General features: G+C 36.9%; 2 protein-coding genes across 7 annotated transcripts in view; one reads left to right on the top strand and one right to left on the bottom strand.

Moving 5' to 3' along the window:
- The window catches only part of mcf2l2 (MCF.2 cell line derived transforming sequence-like 2), a 312,522-nt gene that overhangs the window by 102,398 nt on the left and 191,670 nt on the right, over positions 1-18,454 (bottom strand). Inside the window, exons 18-19 of the mRNA XM_059944935.1 lie at positions 3,164-3,230; positions 808-923 (exon numbers count right to left, since the gene is read on the bottom strand). Of these exons, the coding sequence (XP_059800918.1) occupies positions 808-923; positions 3,164-3,230 (183 nt within the window). The remainder of the gene's footprint in view (positions 1-807; positions 924-3,163; positions 3,231-18,454) is intronic.
- The window catches only part of b3gnt5a (UDP-GlcNAc:betaGal beta-1,3-N-acetylglucosaminyltransferase 5a), a 75,192-nt gene continuing 64,544 nt past the window's right edge, over positions 7,807-18,454 (top strand). For 2 of the 6 annotated variants that reach the window (XR_009506927.1, XR_009506928.1), the window contains exon 1: positions 7,810-8,201. The gene's annotated coding sequence lies outside the window, so the exon portion shown is untranslated. Of the gene's footprint in view, positions 8,202-18,454 lie in introns of all 6 variants that reach the window. The other 4 variants (XR_009506933.1, XR_009506929.1, XR_009506931.1 and 1 more) reach the window with 4 other exon arrangements.

Raw genomic sequence — 18,454 nt, forward strand, 5'->3', positions numbered from 1 at the left:
TTCATGAACCTCCTATGGACCCGCTCCAATATAAGCACATCTTTTCTTACATTTGGGGATTAAAACTGCTCGGAATACTCCAAATGCAGTCTGACTAATGCTTTATAAAGCCTCAGCATTCAAACCTTGCTTTTATATTCCAGCCTTCCTTATCATTGACTCTACTCCTAAGTTAAGCTTGAGGGAATTTGCACTAGGACTCCCAAGTCCCTTTGCATCTCAATTTTCTGAATTTCCTCCCTGTTTAGAAAATAGCCTGTGCTTATCGACTGTCCTTCTACCAAAGTGCACGACCATACGCTTCCCTACATTGTGCTCCATCTGCCACTCCTTTCCCCATGCTCCTAATCTGTTCAAATCCTGCAGACAACCTGCTTCATCAACATGACCTGCCCCTGCATCTATCTTTCTAGCAAAACTTATAACTGTCATGATACCTTATGAGTAGAACAATCAGAAGTTATTTCACTTTACAATTACAGACATAATGTACTATACTGTAAATGAATTTTGCCTTCTGAATTTTTGCATTCATATTTTGAAATAAGGCACAACTTAGTTTTATCATTCGCTTAGATCTGGGGTAGGCAACCTTAAGCATGAATGACTTTCTAGCTTGCATTATTCATTAATTTGAGGCAAAACATAACTAGATGTATTTAAATGGATAATTCCCATATTTCAAGTTTTTTATGGCATTTATCTGGCCTACCGTACACTCATTAATACACAATCTGGCCCACAGGGGCAAATAGGTTGCCGGTCCCTGGCTTAGATATTCATATAGAATAAAAAAATGGTGCTCACCTATTATGAAAATCATAGATTTCTGGAAGATTTCCAAATAGGATTTCCTTTTTATTCTTAAGTGCAGCTGGGATCAGATGAGCCAGCTCTTGATTGTCCATTTCTGTAGCATAACCCTGCAAAGGAAATAAATGAATGAAATAATTACCAATATACAGTGAACCATAATACTGTATTAATTATACAGTCATTAAAAAAATTCAACCCTGGCAATGGAATTTTATCTGATAATCTGATCATTTGTGGGCTGGCACCAGATGATAAGAAAGACAGATTCCAGGCTGTCAAAAAATGTAATGTTCTGCAGGGAATTAGATCTTAAACATTTATTGCCTATAATTTCAGTATGTATATTTTTAATGTATTTAACTGCCATGTCAATTTTCTGGAGTGTCAGCTCATCCAGTTGTATTTGAAATAGTTCCAGCATGTCTGTCTGCTCCACTCAGTTGCTAATCCTGCCTGGTATTTTCTATGCATCAGAACGATCTGATGGAAAGTAATTAATCTAAAACATTAATTCTGTTGTTCTTTCCACAGAAACCAAACAGGACAAGCATTTTCTGTTTCTTTTCAGATCTTAACCATCTGCAGAAGTTTCATTTCTGAATATGTGATATTTTCGTCCTTCACTATTTTGAATCTATGATGCATTGTTCTATTCACACAATATGCTCTGAAGAACTTTTTTAGATTTATCTTTTCTGTATTGTTAGCTCCTCTACATACTTTGTGACAGTTCTAACAGAATCTACCTATGTTTAAGTTCTGTGCCTCAGCAATAAAGGAAAACATTAAATACTTCCTATGCATATGATCCCTCTATAAAATTCTCACATTTATAATTTGACAGATTATTAATGGTAGTAAGCTTGTTTTATCCCAAAAAAATAAAACAGTGGTGCATGATGTACCTAAATAGCACAGTATTTGAAAAGTACACGATAAGGAAGACCTTAATTTACAACCCGAACAAGTGTTCAAAAGTTCAAAGTTCGAAGTAAATTTATTATTAAAATACATATATGTCACCATATACAACCCTGAGATTCATTTTATTCCACTCATTTATTCAATAAATCCAATGACTATAATAAAATCAGTGAAAGACCACACTAACAGGGCGGACAACCTGTGTTCAAAAGACAACAAACTGAGCAAATATATAAAGAAAGAAAGAATAATAATAGTGATAAATAAATAAGCAATAAATATCAAGAACATGAGAAAAGGGGTCCTTGAGGTGAGTCCACAGGTTGTGGGAACATTCCTGTGATGGGGCAAGTTACCCCTTTTGGTTCAAGAGCCTGATGGTTGAGGGGTAATAACTGTTTCTGAACCTGGTGGTGTGAGTACTGAGGCTCCTGTAACTCCTTCCCAATGTCAGCAGTGATAACGGAGCATGACTTGAGTGGTGAAGATCCTTGATGATGGTTGCTACCTTCCTGCAACAACACTACATGTAGATGTTCTCAGTGGTGGGGAGGATTTACCAGTGATGGACTGGGCCTCATCCACCACTTCTTGTAAGATTTTCCATTCAAGGGCACTGGTGTTTCCATACCAGGCTGTGACGCAGCCAGTCAATATACTCTCTACCACACGTCTATCGAGGTTTGTGAAAGTTTTAGATGTCATGCTGAATCTTTGCAAACTCCTGAGGAAGAGGAGGTGCTGCCTTGATTTTTCCCTAATTGCACTTACATGCTTGGCCCAGGACAGATCCTCTGAAATGATAACACTGAGGAATTTAAAGTTGCTGAGCCACTCTTCCTCTGATCCACCAATGAAGACTGGCTTATGGACACCTGGTTTTGTCCTCCTGATCAGCTCCTTGATCTTGCTGACATTGAGTAAGAGGTTGCTGCGGCACCACTCAGCCAGATTTTCAGTCTCTCTCCTATATGTTGATTCATCATCACCTTTGGACGTCTGCAAACCAATATGGCTTTGGAGCTGAGCTTAGCCACTCAGTCCCAAGTGTAAAGTGTACAGAGCAGGAGGCTAAGTATACAGTTTTGTAACGCACCTCCAAATTAATTTAAAAAAAGAACCTCCATTGACTAGACATTGGTAGCACCTGTAAATATATATTAAATGTCTGTCTCTGACAAGTCAAAAAATGTTCTATTTGTGTTCTTGCCTCTGGGAAATAACAAGTCCAAAGATTTATCTGTTACTGGGCAACTCTTCGTGTGCAGACCTTTCCAGAGTTCATCTGGTCAGCATGAACCAAATATTTTCAATTTTTATTTTATATTCCTTTACACTAAAATATGCCATAATAGAATGAAAGTGAAATAAACAAACAATAATTGAAGAGATTTCAAAATTTTGAACAGCACAATTTCCTCACCTCAATGATGCTCTGGAGTTCTTCTACATATGCCCGTTCTGTGTCAATCAGTTCATTCATGATATGCCTAAGGAATAAAAGCTTTGCATTAACTTTCAGCTTTATCATTTGTGTATCATAGGTATATTTTGTTACTTTAGCTACAAGCTCTAGTTATTGCTACATTACATATTGCTTCTCATTGAACAAATTAAATGTAAAGTCAAATTAAAAGATTTTACATTAAAATTCAGCGCTATTATATAGATTCAATGAAATAAACCCATTTCAAGGTATAATTTTTTAACAATTTACAAAAATATGTTGGTCAGATTGATTTATAAATAGATATGGTCAGAAACTGGCCTTTTTAACAGAAATGGTAACTTCCTTAAATCTTATTTCAGATACAGGCTTAGCATTTAATCTTTAACCTCTCTTCAGATAGTTCTTTTTCTTACAAACTGATACAGTATGTAACAATAGAAATGGGCACTAAATGCATACTCCTGTCACCAGAAGTGATTTCATTCACCCTCATTATGACAATGAGAGTTAAAGGAAATCCTATATCTGACCTTAGAAAATGAAACAAAAGCAATAGATAGCAAAATATATTTATTAAATAATAGTGCATTTTTATCTCTAATGCTCAACAATTGAATGTAATTAGTAACTTCACTCTTTTCTGTATAATGTAGTAAAACATTTTAAAAGTTACTTTCTCTTTGTAATCATATGGGAACGTTGCAAACTGTATGTTCTATTTCATGTCAACTTGACTTGGAGATGAATCACATTTTCTTTTGTTGTCATTAAGTCTAAATTGTGGAATTCTTTACCTAATGGATCATGAACGTCCACTTAAATAACGGTTGTAGCAGGAGTTATCATATGCTGCCATCAGACTCCCTCTCCCCACTCTACCATGGGAGTGTTTCACCAGATTGACTGCAGTTCAAGGAAGTGATCTGCTGGGTCAGTAAAGGCTGGGTCAATAAGTCCATTCTGGATAATGAGTGACCCAAATCACACTCTTTTCATTCTCCTTTTGTGTCTCTGCCTCTATCCTTGTAAGTGCCTGTGATGCGCGTTCAATGCCTTTGTCTCCCTCCCCTGGCTATTGCTACTGTGAATCCTCCATTTTCACTCTTCCAGGCTTAGATTTATAAAGGCTATTCAATTACAGTAAGAAAAAAAATGTTTGAAACATTAAAAACTGTGTTAAATGTTAACACATAAATGGAATGGAATTGAAAGAATCCATGAACTTTTGATTTTTCTACAGATCAATGCCCCCATTCAAAAGAGTTGGATTGCTGTTCATGGTTGCCATCATTGCATTCATCTAATTCTTGTAATCAAATAATCCTTGAGAAAATTCAAATGGATCTCCCTATTCTGGATTCCAGTGGCAAAATATAACTTGGGATACAGGTTTAAGTATTACTGATACATAGACTCATTGAGTCATAGGCACTACAGTATGGTTCTGTAGTGTAGCATAAACCATGGAACATTACAGCACTGGAGCAAAGGGGCTGGCTGTCAACTACACCTACAGTGTATTACACACATTTATCTAATCCTCTAATCCTCCTTCACTCCAAAGAGGAAAAAAACCCCGCTTGCTCAACATTTCCTCATAAGACACGTTTTCTAATCCAGCCCGCATGCTTCTTAATTTCCTCCGCACCCTCTCTAAAACTCTCACATCTTTCCTCTGTTGTGACACTCTAACTGTGGTGTAACTAGAGTTTTATGGAGTTGCAACGTAACCTCACGGCTCTTTAACTCAATTCCCTGACTAATGAACATATCACACCATATGCCTTCTGTGGTAACTTCTACTTTACAAAAAGACCACTCGTCAATTTGATGGCCAAAAGAACATCTTTATCTGGGACGGCAAATGATATTTACAATACAGAGGCTTCCAGGCACCTCGTGCGGCATGGGTGGAGGAACTACATACAATGCATACCGGGAGTAAAAGAAGAGCAGAAGTAAAGACCCCGCCAATCCCGGATCCCGTCTCTTGCTACCAACAGCTTCCCGAATAGTATTAGCTTACTTTTAATAATATTCACATTACAATACCTTCTTAACCACCCTGTCAATTTGCACGTCAGTTCAGATTTTTTGTAGTAACATGCCATAATGGAGTTTGTAGACATAGGCTGCTGATATTAAGCCTGATTCTGATATGTAACAAGCAGGAGATATCAATATTTAACTAATCATTCACATTGCTCAAGTGTTAGTACCTGCTCCAAAGTTGAAAAATAGGCCTTCGTGGGTTGATGGACTTTTATAATTGTGTCTTTAATATACATTTTATTGGTCATACAAAACTGAGTGGGTTATGAGGAAAAGCTGCATGGAGATACAGTGCCTATAAAAAGTATTCACACCCCCCAAAAAAAGTCTTCATGTTTTATTGTTTTACAACATTGAATCACAGTGGATTTAATTTGGCTTTTTTGATACCCATGTCCAAGTAAAAATAGATCTCTACAATGTGATCCAAATTAATTACAAACATATAACACAAAATAATTGATTGCATAATGGCAGCAATTTAGCCTTGAATCTGTGTGGATAGGTCTCCATCTGGACCTATCCTGCACAACTGGACACTGCAATTTTTCCCTTTCTTCTTTACAAAACTGCTCATGCTCTGTCAAATTGCATGGGAATTTTGAGTGAACGGTTTTTAAGTCCAGATAAAAATTCTCAATTGGATTGAGGTCTGGACTCTGACTTGGCCACACCAGGACATTAACATTGATGTTCTTAAGCCATTCCTGTGTAGCTTTGGCTTTATGCTTGGGGTCATTGCTTTGCTGGAAAACATCTTCTCTCAAGTCACAGTTCTCTTGCAGGCTGCATCAGGTTTTCCTCCAGGATTTCCCTGTAATTTGCAGCATCATTTTATCCTCTACCTTCACAAGCCTTCCAGGGCCTGGTGCAGTGAAGCAACCCACAACCTGATGCAGCCATGCTTCATGGTAGGGATGGTGTGTATTTGATGAAGGGGAAGACCTTGGGAGTAAAATCCAGAACTGGAGTCCTTAAGGCAGTCGTACATTGAGTTCAAAGCTGACTGGCAACTCCTGCGATACTGCTGGTACCAAACTGTAGCGGAGAACCCAAGTGCAGGACACTGGCATGTCAACTCAGTTGGAGAGGCTGTCATAGACTTGAACGCACAGCAGAAAACCAGGGGGATCTTGACAAGGAGCTGGGATTCACAGGGATTCTCTAGAACTAGGGCAGAACTTAGAATTGCCAATTCCAATCAAAATAAGGAACAAAGTATCACACAAGGATTGACCAATGAACTGGCAACCTGTGATAGGGTCGTCCTGGTTTTTATTTCCCATTCTCTGATTGAAAGCCAGATGTACGGAAGTTGGGTAACTAGCTGCAATTAACTGAAATTGGAGCATGATCAGGGAGAAAGGAGTGTTAAAGGGGAACGGCCAACCAGAACCATGACATGTATAGGCAAAAAAAGTGAACAGGCAAGAACAAGGCACGTGGTTAAAAATGTGAGGCCATCCACTTTTGTGGAAAAGTTTGAAAGGCAGTGGATGATTTTTTTTAATGGGAGGAGTTTGGAAGTTGTGTTCAGTAGTGACAGAGTATTCTTGGGTACAGCATGTAAGTGCCATTACAAAGAAAGCACAGCAGTGACTCTACTTCCTTAGGAATTTGCAAAGATTCAGCATGACATCTAAAACTTTGACAAACTTCTATAGATGTGTGGTGGAGAGTACATTGACTGGTTGCACCATAGCCCAGTGTGGAAACACCAATGCCCTTGAACAGAATATCCTACAAAAAGTAGTGGATACAGCCCAGCCCATCACAGGTAAGACCTCCCCCACCACTGAGCACATCCGCATGGAGAGCTGTGGCAGGAAAGCACTATCTATCATTAAAGACCCCCACCATCCAGACCATGCTGTCTTCTCACTGCTGCCATCAGGAAGAAGGTACAGGAGCCTCAGGACCTGCACCACTAGGTTTAGGAATATTTATTACCCCTCAACCATCAGGCTTTTAAACTACATGGGATAATTTCACTCAACTTCACTCACCCCATCACTAGACTATTCCCATGGCCAATTGGCTCACTTACAATGTCTCTTCATCTCATATTCTCAATATTCACTCTTTTGTATTTACATATTAGTCGTTTGTCTGTCCTGTTGGGTGTAGTCTAACATTGATTCTATTATGTTTCTTGGAATTACTGTGTCGAGCTGCAAGAAAATGAATCGGGGTTGTTTATGGTGATGTGTATGTCTTTTGAGTATAAATTTACTTATAACTTTGATTTGCTAGTACAAAAAACAATTAGGAAGACAAGTGGTGTGTTGATTTTTAGTGAAAAATAATTTGTACAAGAATAATGACAGCTTACTGGAATTATTTACGAACTTAAATGAACAGGTTTGTCACATTGGGAAAAGTGAAATGTGCAGAATCCTAATTTGGCTGGTCGAAGTAATGTAGGTGGTGAGTTTACTACCAGAGGCTAGTCCCAGAATAAAAGTACCGGCTTTCGGAAAAGTGCTGAGAAGAAGGTGTGGAGGTCACGCACAGGAAAGATTTTTTCATTTACTTGGGGGAGTGAAGCCAATGGGGCCTTTGCAGGGAAGCAGCACTGAGATAGAGGTCAGCCACGGGCGCCGAGGCACGGTTGTCGGCGCTGAACCGGATCTCGGTCCGGGACCGCAAACCGGAGCCGGCCGATTGGCCGCGGCCGCGCATGCTCCGTCGAGCGGCCGGAGCCATTTTCCCCCGTGGCGCCGAGAGCGGCGCTTCACTCGCTGGCAGCCGGGAGGATGGCGCTCGGTCAGCAGTTCCAGTCGGCTCCGGAGTACAGATTTAACTTCATTTCCTTGTCCCGGGACCCGCCTTTCCTCTCTCTCTCGTGTTGAAACGGAAGGTGCTTGTCAGAGTTGCTGCGATTGTATGGAAACCTCGAAGTTAACTGAGGCGAGATCGTCGCGAATGGTGACAGTACTGCATTCACTCCAGAGTTTTGGTATGCCTCTATGTTATTACGGGAATTTCGCGGTTGGCGGAGATTGGAATAATAGAGCGCACAGTAATTTTAATACTTAATTCGTGGTAAATTCCTTGTACCAAATTATAATACATTTTTTTCCGTAAATTCGTGAAAGAAAATTCCACCGCAACTATAACATTCACTTAGTTTCAGTATAAATGGTCTTAAACCAGACTGTAATCCCATCTGGCGAACATAGTCTGAGTGAAGAAAATCTGCCGTCCTTAACTTGATCTAGTGGATGTGAATTCCAAGTTCGCGTCGTTAACTGCTTTCTGAATTAATGCAATCAGCAACTTTATATTAAGCTACTATAAACAAATATGTAGCCATTGGATTTTAATGTTGTACGCAGTTTAGTGAACACTGTGAAAATTTGTGAGAACTTTTGCGTCAATTTAGTAAACTGCGTTATACGTTTAGCATCGGACGATCAGTACTGTGTCTCCACAGTACTACATTCTTTCAGTGATCATTCTTCGAAATCTCCTGGTATATTCTATCCCACAGGACTTAGATCTGCAATGCCATATAGATGATGAGGAGAGTCCCGTGGAGACCAGAACTTTGACTGGATTCCAACATATCTTACTCGTTAGTTGGTACAATAATAGGCAAGTAGATCAGCCGATGACCCCAAATCCTATGATTCAGTCGTTTGGCTCCTTAAAGTAGTGTTCAACATGAACCCAAAGTGTATACTATGTTTGTGGTTTCATTATCCATTGGTGAGAGCGTTGAACCTTGAACGAGAATCTTATCAAAGTTGTGGAGTCTTAAATATAGTTGCCTGATAAGGCCTATGCAATGATATGAGTACCACTGTAAAAGAAAGTCCACTTTTTGGCCTTATTCTGGGCTGTGTTTTCCCAAATGCTCATCTATCCTATCCCAAACCTTCAAAAATTTTTTAAACTGGATGGTGGTGGAGGCAAATGCTATAGAGGTTTAAGAGGCTTTTAGGTAGGCAGAAGGGATTAGTTAGACATTTGATTACAAATTTAATTTCACCACAGAGCCCGTTCCTGTGCTGTATCGTACTGTGCTCTAAGAATCATCTTCAGAAGCTTCCCTACCACAGTTATGAGATCCACAAGTCTATAATTTGTAGCATTATCCCGTTTTGTCTTAAATATGGAACAATACAAGCGACTTGCAAATCCTCTGGGATACAGAGGGAAACCTTAATCTTGGTCAAGGCTCCGGAAATCTCACTACTTGTCATTATCAATAACTAGGGATATATACCATCAGGCACTGGGAACTCAGCCACCTTGATGTTCTTCAAGAGACCCAACAGTACCCCGTTATTCATCTCAAAATGCTGTGGCATATTAGCATGCTTCACACTGAACGTGCTGTCCTCCAAATTTTTCTCCTTTATTAGTGATTCTCATTTATTACCACAATCTAATCCTCCTCCAATGACATGTTCCTTCATTCATCCTTGAGTGTTCCTACCCTCGCCCTTGAGTGTTCCTACCCTTACCCTAGTTACATTCTTGCTCTTAGTGTATGTATAGAATGCCTTGGGAACCTCTTTAATCCTACTTGCCAAAGACTTCAAGGCCAACTAAGATCTCTGAGTTCTCGAGTTTTTTTGGCTTCCTTATAGTAATCGAGCTCCTGTGGCTTTGCTTACCTTGCCACCCTTGCCTTTACTGGAACATGCCTGTCCTGTACTCTGTTCAGTTGGCCTTTAAGCACCTTCCAAATCTCAGGTGTGGACTTGTTCAAGGATAGATTTGGAAGAATCTAGAATATGGGTTTAAATTAATGGCTTGCACATTTTAAGTTAGATGAAGTGTTTTTTTTCCCCCTGAAAAATGTGAAGTTTTAGGAAATCTCCTTGAATATTACTGGAAGTTGAGATGGGTAGATGTTAAAAAAGGGTTGAAATGCTACAGGAGAAAAATGTGAACGTGGAGTTGAGTTAGATCAGCTGTGTTCCTGATGAATAGCACAGCAAGATTGAGGGGTGGAGTGGCCTATTCTTGCTCTAAATTCATGTGTTTAATAAGTTAACATAGAACGGTACAGCACAGTATGAATCCTTTTGGTCCACAATGTTGTGCTGACCTTTTAACCTATTCCAAGATCAATGTAACCCTTCCCTTCCACGTAGTCCTTTATTCTTTTTCACTTTCATCTGTGTGCCTATCTACATGTCTCTTAAATTTCCCTAATGAATCTGCTTCTGTGACCACCCTTGGCAGTGCACTCCATAGACCTGTCACTCAGTGTATACAAAAAAAACTAACTCTAACATCAACTATAGCTTCCTCCAATCACCTTGAAAGTATATCCTCTCATATTAGCCACTGTCACTCTGGTGGAAACAGGCACATGCTGTCCATTCTATTTATGCTTTTATGGTGTTATACACCTCTATTAAGTCGCCTTGGTTCCTCCTTGGCTCCAAAGAGTAAAGCTCTAGTTCACTCAACCTTTCCTCATAAAACATGTTCCTTATTCCAGGCAGCATCCTGATAAAACTCATCTGCACCCTCTCTAAAGCTTCCATATCTTTCCTATAATGAAGCAACCAGAACTAAGCACAACACTCAGTGTGGTCTAAGCAGAGTTGTATAGAGCTATAACATTACCTTGTAGCTTTTGAACTCAATCCCACAACTAACGAAGGTAAACGCACCATGTGCCTTTTTTTTTAATTGGATTTTCAAATAGGTTACAGAAGGGAAAAAAAATTATCAACCCTTCCCCCTTAACATATCCCCATAGAAAAAAAAAGAAGAGAAAGAAGGAAAGAAAGAATGCCTGGATATCGGAAGGTCCCCACATGCTCCATGGAGTTCATAATAGCTTTAATATGTATATTTATTTATTTCCCCAGATAACCAATAATTTTATCTTCGGAGCACCTAGATATTCCTATTTTTTGTAAATAAGGGGCGCCAAATTTTCAGAAATATTTCATATTTATATCTTAAATTATAAGTAATTTTTTTCAAGTGGAATGCAGCTAAAAATTTCATTCTTCCAACGATCTATACTTGAGTATGAATCCGATTTCCAAGTAACTGCAATAGCCTTTTTGGCTAATGCCAATGCAATTTTTATGAATTCTTTCTGATATTTATTCAATTTGGATTTTGATTTTATCCCTTCAATATCACCTAGTAAAAATAATATTGGATTATGTGGAAGTTGTATTCCAATAATTTGTTCCAGTAAAACTCTTAAATTTGTCCAAAAAGGTTGCATTTTAGAACAAGACCAAGTAGAGTGTAAAAAAAGTACCAATTTCTTGATTACATCGGAAACATTGATCAGATAAGTTTGAGTTTAATCTATTTATTTTTTGTGGTGTAATATATATTTGATGTAAAAAGTTATATTGTACTAATCTTAGTTGAACATTTATTGTATTTGTCATACTGTCAAGACAATCTTGACCAACTTGTTTAATCAATTTTAATATTCAAATTAGTTTCCCATTTTTGTCTTGACTTATGAATTTTTTGTTTAATTGCCTGTTTTTGAATCAAATTATACATACCAGAAATATATTTTTTAATTTTTCCTTTATGAATTAAAGTTTCCATTTCATTAGGTTGTTTGACCCAGTTTATCTCTTAAATAAGCCCTTAATTGGAAATAACAGAAAAGAGTGTTATTTGATATTTTATATTTAATCTATAATTGGTCAAATGACATTAATATACCTCCTTCAAAACAGTCTCCTATATATCTAATCCCTTTGCGTAACCAGTTATATAAAAGTTGATTATCCATTGTAAAAGGTATACGTTTATTTTGAATTAAAGGTCTCTTTGCTAATAAAGATTTCTTTATCTCATCATCAACATTTATCTTATTCCATATATCAATCAAATGTTTTAGTATAGGAGATTCTTTCTTTTCCCGTATCCATTTAGATTCCCCTTTATATATAAAATCTTCTGGTATATTTTCTCCTATTTTGTCTAATTCTATTCTAATCCATGCCGAATTATCTTCATCAAAAAAAGATGCAATAAATCTAAGTTGATTTGCTTTGTAATAATTCTTAAAATTTGGTAATTGTAACCCTTCTAGGTCAAATTTCCATGTCAATTTTTCCAACGATATTCTTGACATCTTACCTTTCCAAAGGAATTACCTCACACATTTACTTAACTTTTGAAAAAATTTCAGCGGTAATTGTATTGGTAATGTTTGGAATAAATATTGTAATCTAGGGAATATATTCAATTTTACAGCATTGACTCTACCTATTAATGTTATTGGTAACATCATCCATTTATCAAGATCCTCTTGAATTTTTTTCAATAATGGCAAATAATTTAATTTATATAAATTCTTTATATCATTATCAACTTACACCTAAATACTTTATACCATTTATTGGCCATCTAAATTGAGTTATTAATCGACATTGACTATAATCTCCTTTAGTAGGGGGTAGAATTTCACTTTTATCCAAATTTATTTTGTACCCTGATATTTTCCCATATTCTTCCAATCTAGAAGATAATTTACGCAATGAATGCAATGGGTTAGTTAGGTAAATCAGAACATCATCAGCAAATAAGTTAATCTTATATTCCTCCTGATTAACTCTGAAACCCATAATACCTGAGTCAGTTCTAATTAATTCAGCTAATGGTTCTATCACCAACACAAATAAAGCAGGTGATAATGGACAACCTTGTCTAGTTGACCTTGTTAACTGAAATGATGTTGAAATTTGGCCATTTGTCACCACTTTAGCTTTGGGGTTAGTATTTAAGGTTTTAATCCATTTTATAAAAGATACCCCAAATCCATATTTTTCCAATACCTTAAATAAAAAATCTCATTCCAATCTATCAAAATGCTTTTTCTGCATCCAAAGCAACTGCCACACTCATTTCTTCCCTCCTTTATGCCAAGTGAATTATACTAAGTAACTGAGTTACGTTATCAGCCAATTGTCTATTTTTAATAAATCCTGTTTGGTCCATGTGTATTAATTTTGGTGAGTATTTAGATAATCTATTAGATAAAATCTTTGCTATTGTTTTATAGTCCGTGTTCAACAAAGAAATAGGTCCATATGATGTTGGCTTTAAAAGATCTGTCTTTTTTTCGCAATACTATTAAAAAAGCTGTCGAAAAAGATTCTGGAAGTTTATGTGTTCTTTCTGCTTGGTGTATTAGCTCCATAAAAGGAGGAATTAATAAATCTTTAAACTTTTTGTAAAATTCAGGCAGAAAACCATCTTCTGGAGATTTATTACTCTGAAGTGATCCTAGAGCTTCTTCGACCTCTTTTAATGTAAAAGGCACATCTAATCCCTTCTGTTCTTCCGAATTCAATTTTGGGAGAGTTATTTGTGATTAAAAACCTTTCTATTTCAACAATATCATTTTGTGATTCTGATTGATACAAATCAGAATAAAAAAATTTTAAAGTTTCATTGATTTCTAAAGGTTTATAAATAATTTTATTTACACTTGTTCTAATTGCATTTATCGTTTTGGAAGCCTGACCTGTTTTTAACTGCCAAGCAAGAATCTTGTGTGATCTTTCACCTAGTTCATAATATCTCTGTTTAGTTCTCATAATTGCTTTTTCCATTCGATATGTCTGAAGTGTATTATATTATAGCTTCTTATTAACAAGTTGTCTTTGTTTTTCTTATGTCTTATATCTTTGAGATTTTTCTAATTTTGTAATCTCTTTTTCCAATTGATCTATTTCTACCATATATTCCTTCTTAATTTTAGAAGTATAACTTATTATCTGGCCTCTCAAATATGCCTTCATCGCTTCCCATAATATAAATTTATCATCAACTGAATGAGTTTGTATCTTAAAAAAAACAATGTTTTTTCATAAAATCACAAAAATCTTTATGTTTTAATAATATTGAATTAAATCTCCATCTGTAAATTGATTCCTCCTTATCCATCATTATCATTGTCATTATCAAGGGGAATGATCTGACAATATTCTTGCTTTATATTCCATACTTTTCATTCTGTCTTGAATATTCGCCAATAGTAAGAAAAAATCTATCCTTGAATAAGTTTTATGTCTATTTGACCAAAATGAATAGTCTCTTTCTCTTGGGTTAACTTTTCTCCATATATCAATCAAATTTAAATCTTTCATCAGTGATAAAGTTAATTTTGCTACTTTTGGTTTTGTAACAACCTTTGTTGACCTAAGACTGGGTCTAGACAAAAGTTAAAGTCTCCACCTATTAATATTTTATCGTGTGCGTCAGACAAATTCAAAAAAGCCTCTTGTATAAATTTTACATCGTTTTCATTTGGTGCATAAATATTCATAAGAGTCCGTAGTTCTGAAAAGATTTGGCAATGTATAATTACATATCTTCCCGCAGAATCAATTAATACATTTTGTATTTTAATTGGTGAAGTTTTATTGACTAAAATTGTAACTCCCCTCGCTTTTGAATTAAATGAAGCTGCTATAACATTTCCGACTTAATCTCTCTTTAATTTCTGATGTTCTATCTCTGTTAAATGTGTTTCTTGTATAAAAGCTATATCTATTTTAATTTTCTTAATGTATGTTAAAATTCTTTTTCTTTTCACCGGTCCATTAAGCCCAGTAACATTAAAACTTTAAAAATTCAGTAAATTAGTCATTATTTTTAACGGGGTTACTCCAGTCTATAATAATACATAATATTTCAACTCTCATAGTACCTTGGGGAATTATTTTAAAATTCTCCATGTTGCTATGTGTCTCTCCTCCGATCATTCAGGCAAAGAAAGAAAGATAAAAGAAAAATAGATTATAAAGAAAAAAAAACAAAAACAACCCTGCTAATGTTGTGAATGGGAAAAAAAACACAACATTACCCCCCTCCATTGTGCGGGTCATGGAAAACACTATGATTACACACGTGAATCCCGTAGCGATTGATCCGAAGTTCCCCCAGCTCCCCCGTAACATGAAAAAAGTATATATATGATAGGAAAAAATAATATCACTACTCTCGATTTAATATTTCTCAAATTTTTACCTTTCTCCCCCTGTATCATATAATTAAAAGTATATTTAAATATTCTCCTGTCCTTAATGTCCATCAACTCACTTCAGTGTCCCCGGCTTCATCTTTAATCTGTTTCACTTTTAAATCTTTACTGTGTCTACCGAATATTTGGGAGTTCTTGTGCAAACTGCTCTGCATCCCGATGATCAGTAAAAAATCTTCTTTTTCCGTCATCCAAAAATATTCAGTGTTGCCGGGTGGCGCAATATAAATTTATAACCCTTTTCCCATTAAACTTTTTTTGCTGGGTTAAATTCTTTCTTTCTCTTCAAATGGTCATAACTTATATCAGGATAGAAAAGAACTGCTTTCCCTTCTATCATCAATGGCTCATTTTTCTTTCTGGCACATTGGGCAGCCGCCTTAAGGATCTTTTCTTTATCTTGATATCTTAAGCATTTTATCAAGATTGGTCGTGGGTTTTGATTAGGTTGGGGTTTTGATCTTAAGGCTCTGTGGACCCTTTCAATTTCAATCAACTGAGTTCCTTCTTCCATTTCCAAATTTTCTGGGATCCATTTTTGAAAAAAATTTATTGGATCCTCTCCCTCTATCCCTTCTTTAAGACCAACAATTTTAATACTATTTCGTCTACTAAAATTTTCAAGCACGTCTATTTTTTCCAACAGTCATTTTCTTTCTGATGTCCAGGCAAGAATATTATCTTTCATTTTATTCACTCTCTCAATAGTGTCTCCCATTATTTCTTCCAGCTTTTTAACTTTCTTGTCCATTTTCTCCTGTTTTTTCACCATTTATCAAACATGGCCTTCATATTTTTAATATCTTACTATTTTTAATATTTTTAATTCTTTTAATTCATGCATTATTTGCGCCAAAGCTTCTCTTGTGTCTCCAGAATATCTTCCACCTCCAATCTCTTCCTGTTCTTCCTTTGCCTCCTCATCTTCATCTGTATGTTCCAGAGAATCCGAATCCACCTCGGGTTCATTTTCACTTCCACTTCCAATCGTAGCTGGTTGGGGACTGTTGATGTTGTGGCTGATTCCTGTTCTATATCACCGGAGGTAAGATGCACTTGAGTCCGAGGCTTCTTCATGGTGGCCGGCTCAGCTTGTACTATCTTCAAAGTAGAAGTTTTCTTCTTTGTCTGTTTAGGAGGCATATCTAAGAAAAATCCTGAGTAGTTTAGACGTAGTTTTTAGAAAATATTTACTAACTTTTCTTCACTTAAACATTAATTTATTAGTTTTTTTTTACAGGAGAGCTGGATTTCCACGTCTCGACCCTACATCATCATGTGACGTCCCCCATCCCCATATGCCTTCTTAACCACTCTGTCAACTTGCACAACAACTTTGAGGGATCTATGGATTCTAAGAAATCTGCCATTAATCTACTACTCTGCCTTTATGCTTGACCTGCAAAAGTGTATCACTTCACACTATTACAGATTGAGTTACATCAACCATTTCTAGCTGTTCTGCATCCTCCCTATGTCCAGTTTCTAACCTATGACAATGCTTTACACTATTCAGAACACCAAAAGTCTTTGTCATCTGTAGACTTGCTAACACCCTTCCACTTCCCCATCCAAATCGTTCATAAAATTATAAAGAGCAGGGTCCCAGAACAGATCCCTGAAGAACATCACTAGTCACAGACCTACAAGCAGTATACGCTCCATCTACTACCATCCCATTTTTGTTTTGTCATTTCCTCAAAAAACATCAGGTTTGTGAGGCATGACCTGATCAAAGCCATGTTAATTGCCCCAATAAGATTATACTTCTCCAACTACATCTAGATCCTGTCCAAAAGCATCCATTCCAATATTTTGCCTGCAACTGACATAAGACTTGCTGGTCTGCAATTCCCAGGATTATCTCTATTAACTTTAATGAACAAGGGTACAAAATTGGCCATCCTTCAGTCCTCTGGTACTACTCCTGTGACAAGCGAGGACACAGATCGTGATCAATGCTCCAGCAAGCTCTTCCTGTAGTAACCTAGATTATATCCTCTTCGAACCCAGGGATATATCTATCCTGATGTTTTTGAAAAATCACCCACTTTCTTATTGTTGGTCTGTTGCAGCATATTATCCTGTTCTAGGCTACCTCTCGTCTGCCACAGCCCCTGTCACTAGTGAAAACATCCTGTTCTTTATGTATCTGTAGAATGCCTTGGGCATTTTCCTTAATCCTAATTGCCAAGGTCATCTCATGTCTCGTTCCATTCCTAAGTCCCTTCTTAAGCTCCTTCCTGGCTATCCTCTAACTCTCAAAAGCCCTTTATGATTTTTCCTTCCTATACCTTAAGTATATATCTTCCTCTTGACTAAATGTTTTCTTGTCAGACGTGGTTCATTCACCCTACTATCCCTTCTCTTGTCTCAATGAGACCAACCAATCCAGACCCTACGCAAGTGCTCTCCAAACAATCTCCACATTTCTGCTTTGGGTGTCCCTGCCAATATCTGCTCCTATTTCTGCTAATACCATTGTAATTATCCCTGTCCCAATTAAATATTCTCCCATACAACCTCCTCTAACCTTGACATTGGCTGTGATTTCTTATTAATAATATGCATGTACCCCATTCATTTTATTTTTTTCACCTAAAGTCTATTTCTTTTTGGGTTGAGCCTTTATTTCACCAACAGCGAATTATCCCTTTCCTTATCCCTAATTTTCTTTGGACCCGCTTTTATCAATGTCTGATTCTACTTTTGTGAGGCATATTAGGAACCATCCTAGAAGTTAAATAATTTTTCTGATAATGTCAGTTTGGGATTTGAAAATGTTTAGTCAAATGGAGAAATCTTGAGTATTTTTTTGCTTGTTTGTAGGAAGCGTTATATATGATTGCACAGTTGTGAACATGAGACCATAAGACATAGGAGCAGAATTAGGCCATTTGGTCCATCAAGTCTGCTCTGCCATTTCACCATGGCTGATCCATTTTTCCTCTCAGCTGTAATCTCCTGCCACCGTGCCCCCCGCCCCCCAAATCCCTTCATGCTCTGGCCAATCAAGAATCTATCAACCTCTACCATATATATATATTTAAAAAAAAGACTTGGGCCTCCACAACCGCCTGTGGCAATGAACTCTGCAGATTCATCACTTACTGGCTAAAGAAATTCCTCCTCATCTCCATTCTGAAATGACGCCCCACTATTCTGAAGCTGTGTCCTCTGGTCTTACTCTCCCAGCATAGGAAATATCCATT

The sequence above is a fragment of the Hypanus sabinus genome, chromosome 2, assembly GCF_030144855.1.
Source record: "Hypanus sabinus isolate sHypSab1 chromosome 2, sHypSab1.hap1, whole genome shotgun sequence".
In the NCBI taxonomy this organism is placed as follows: Eukaryota; Metazoa; Chordata; class Chondrichthyes; order Myliobatiformes; family Dasyatidae; genus Hypanus; species Hypanus sabinus.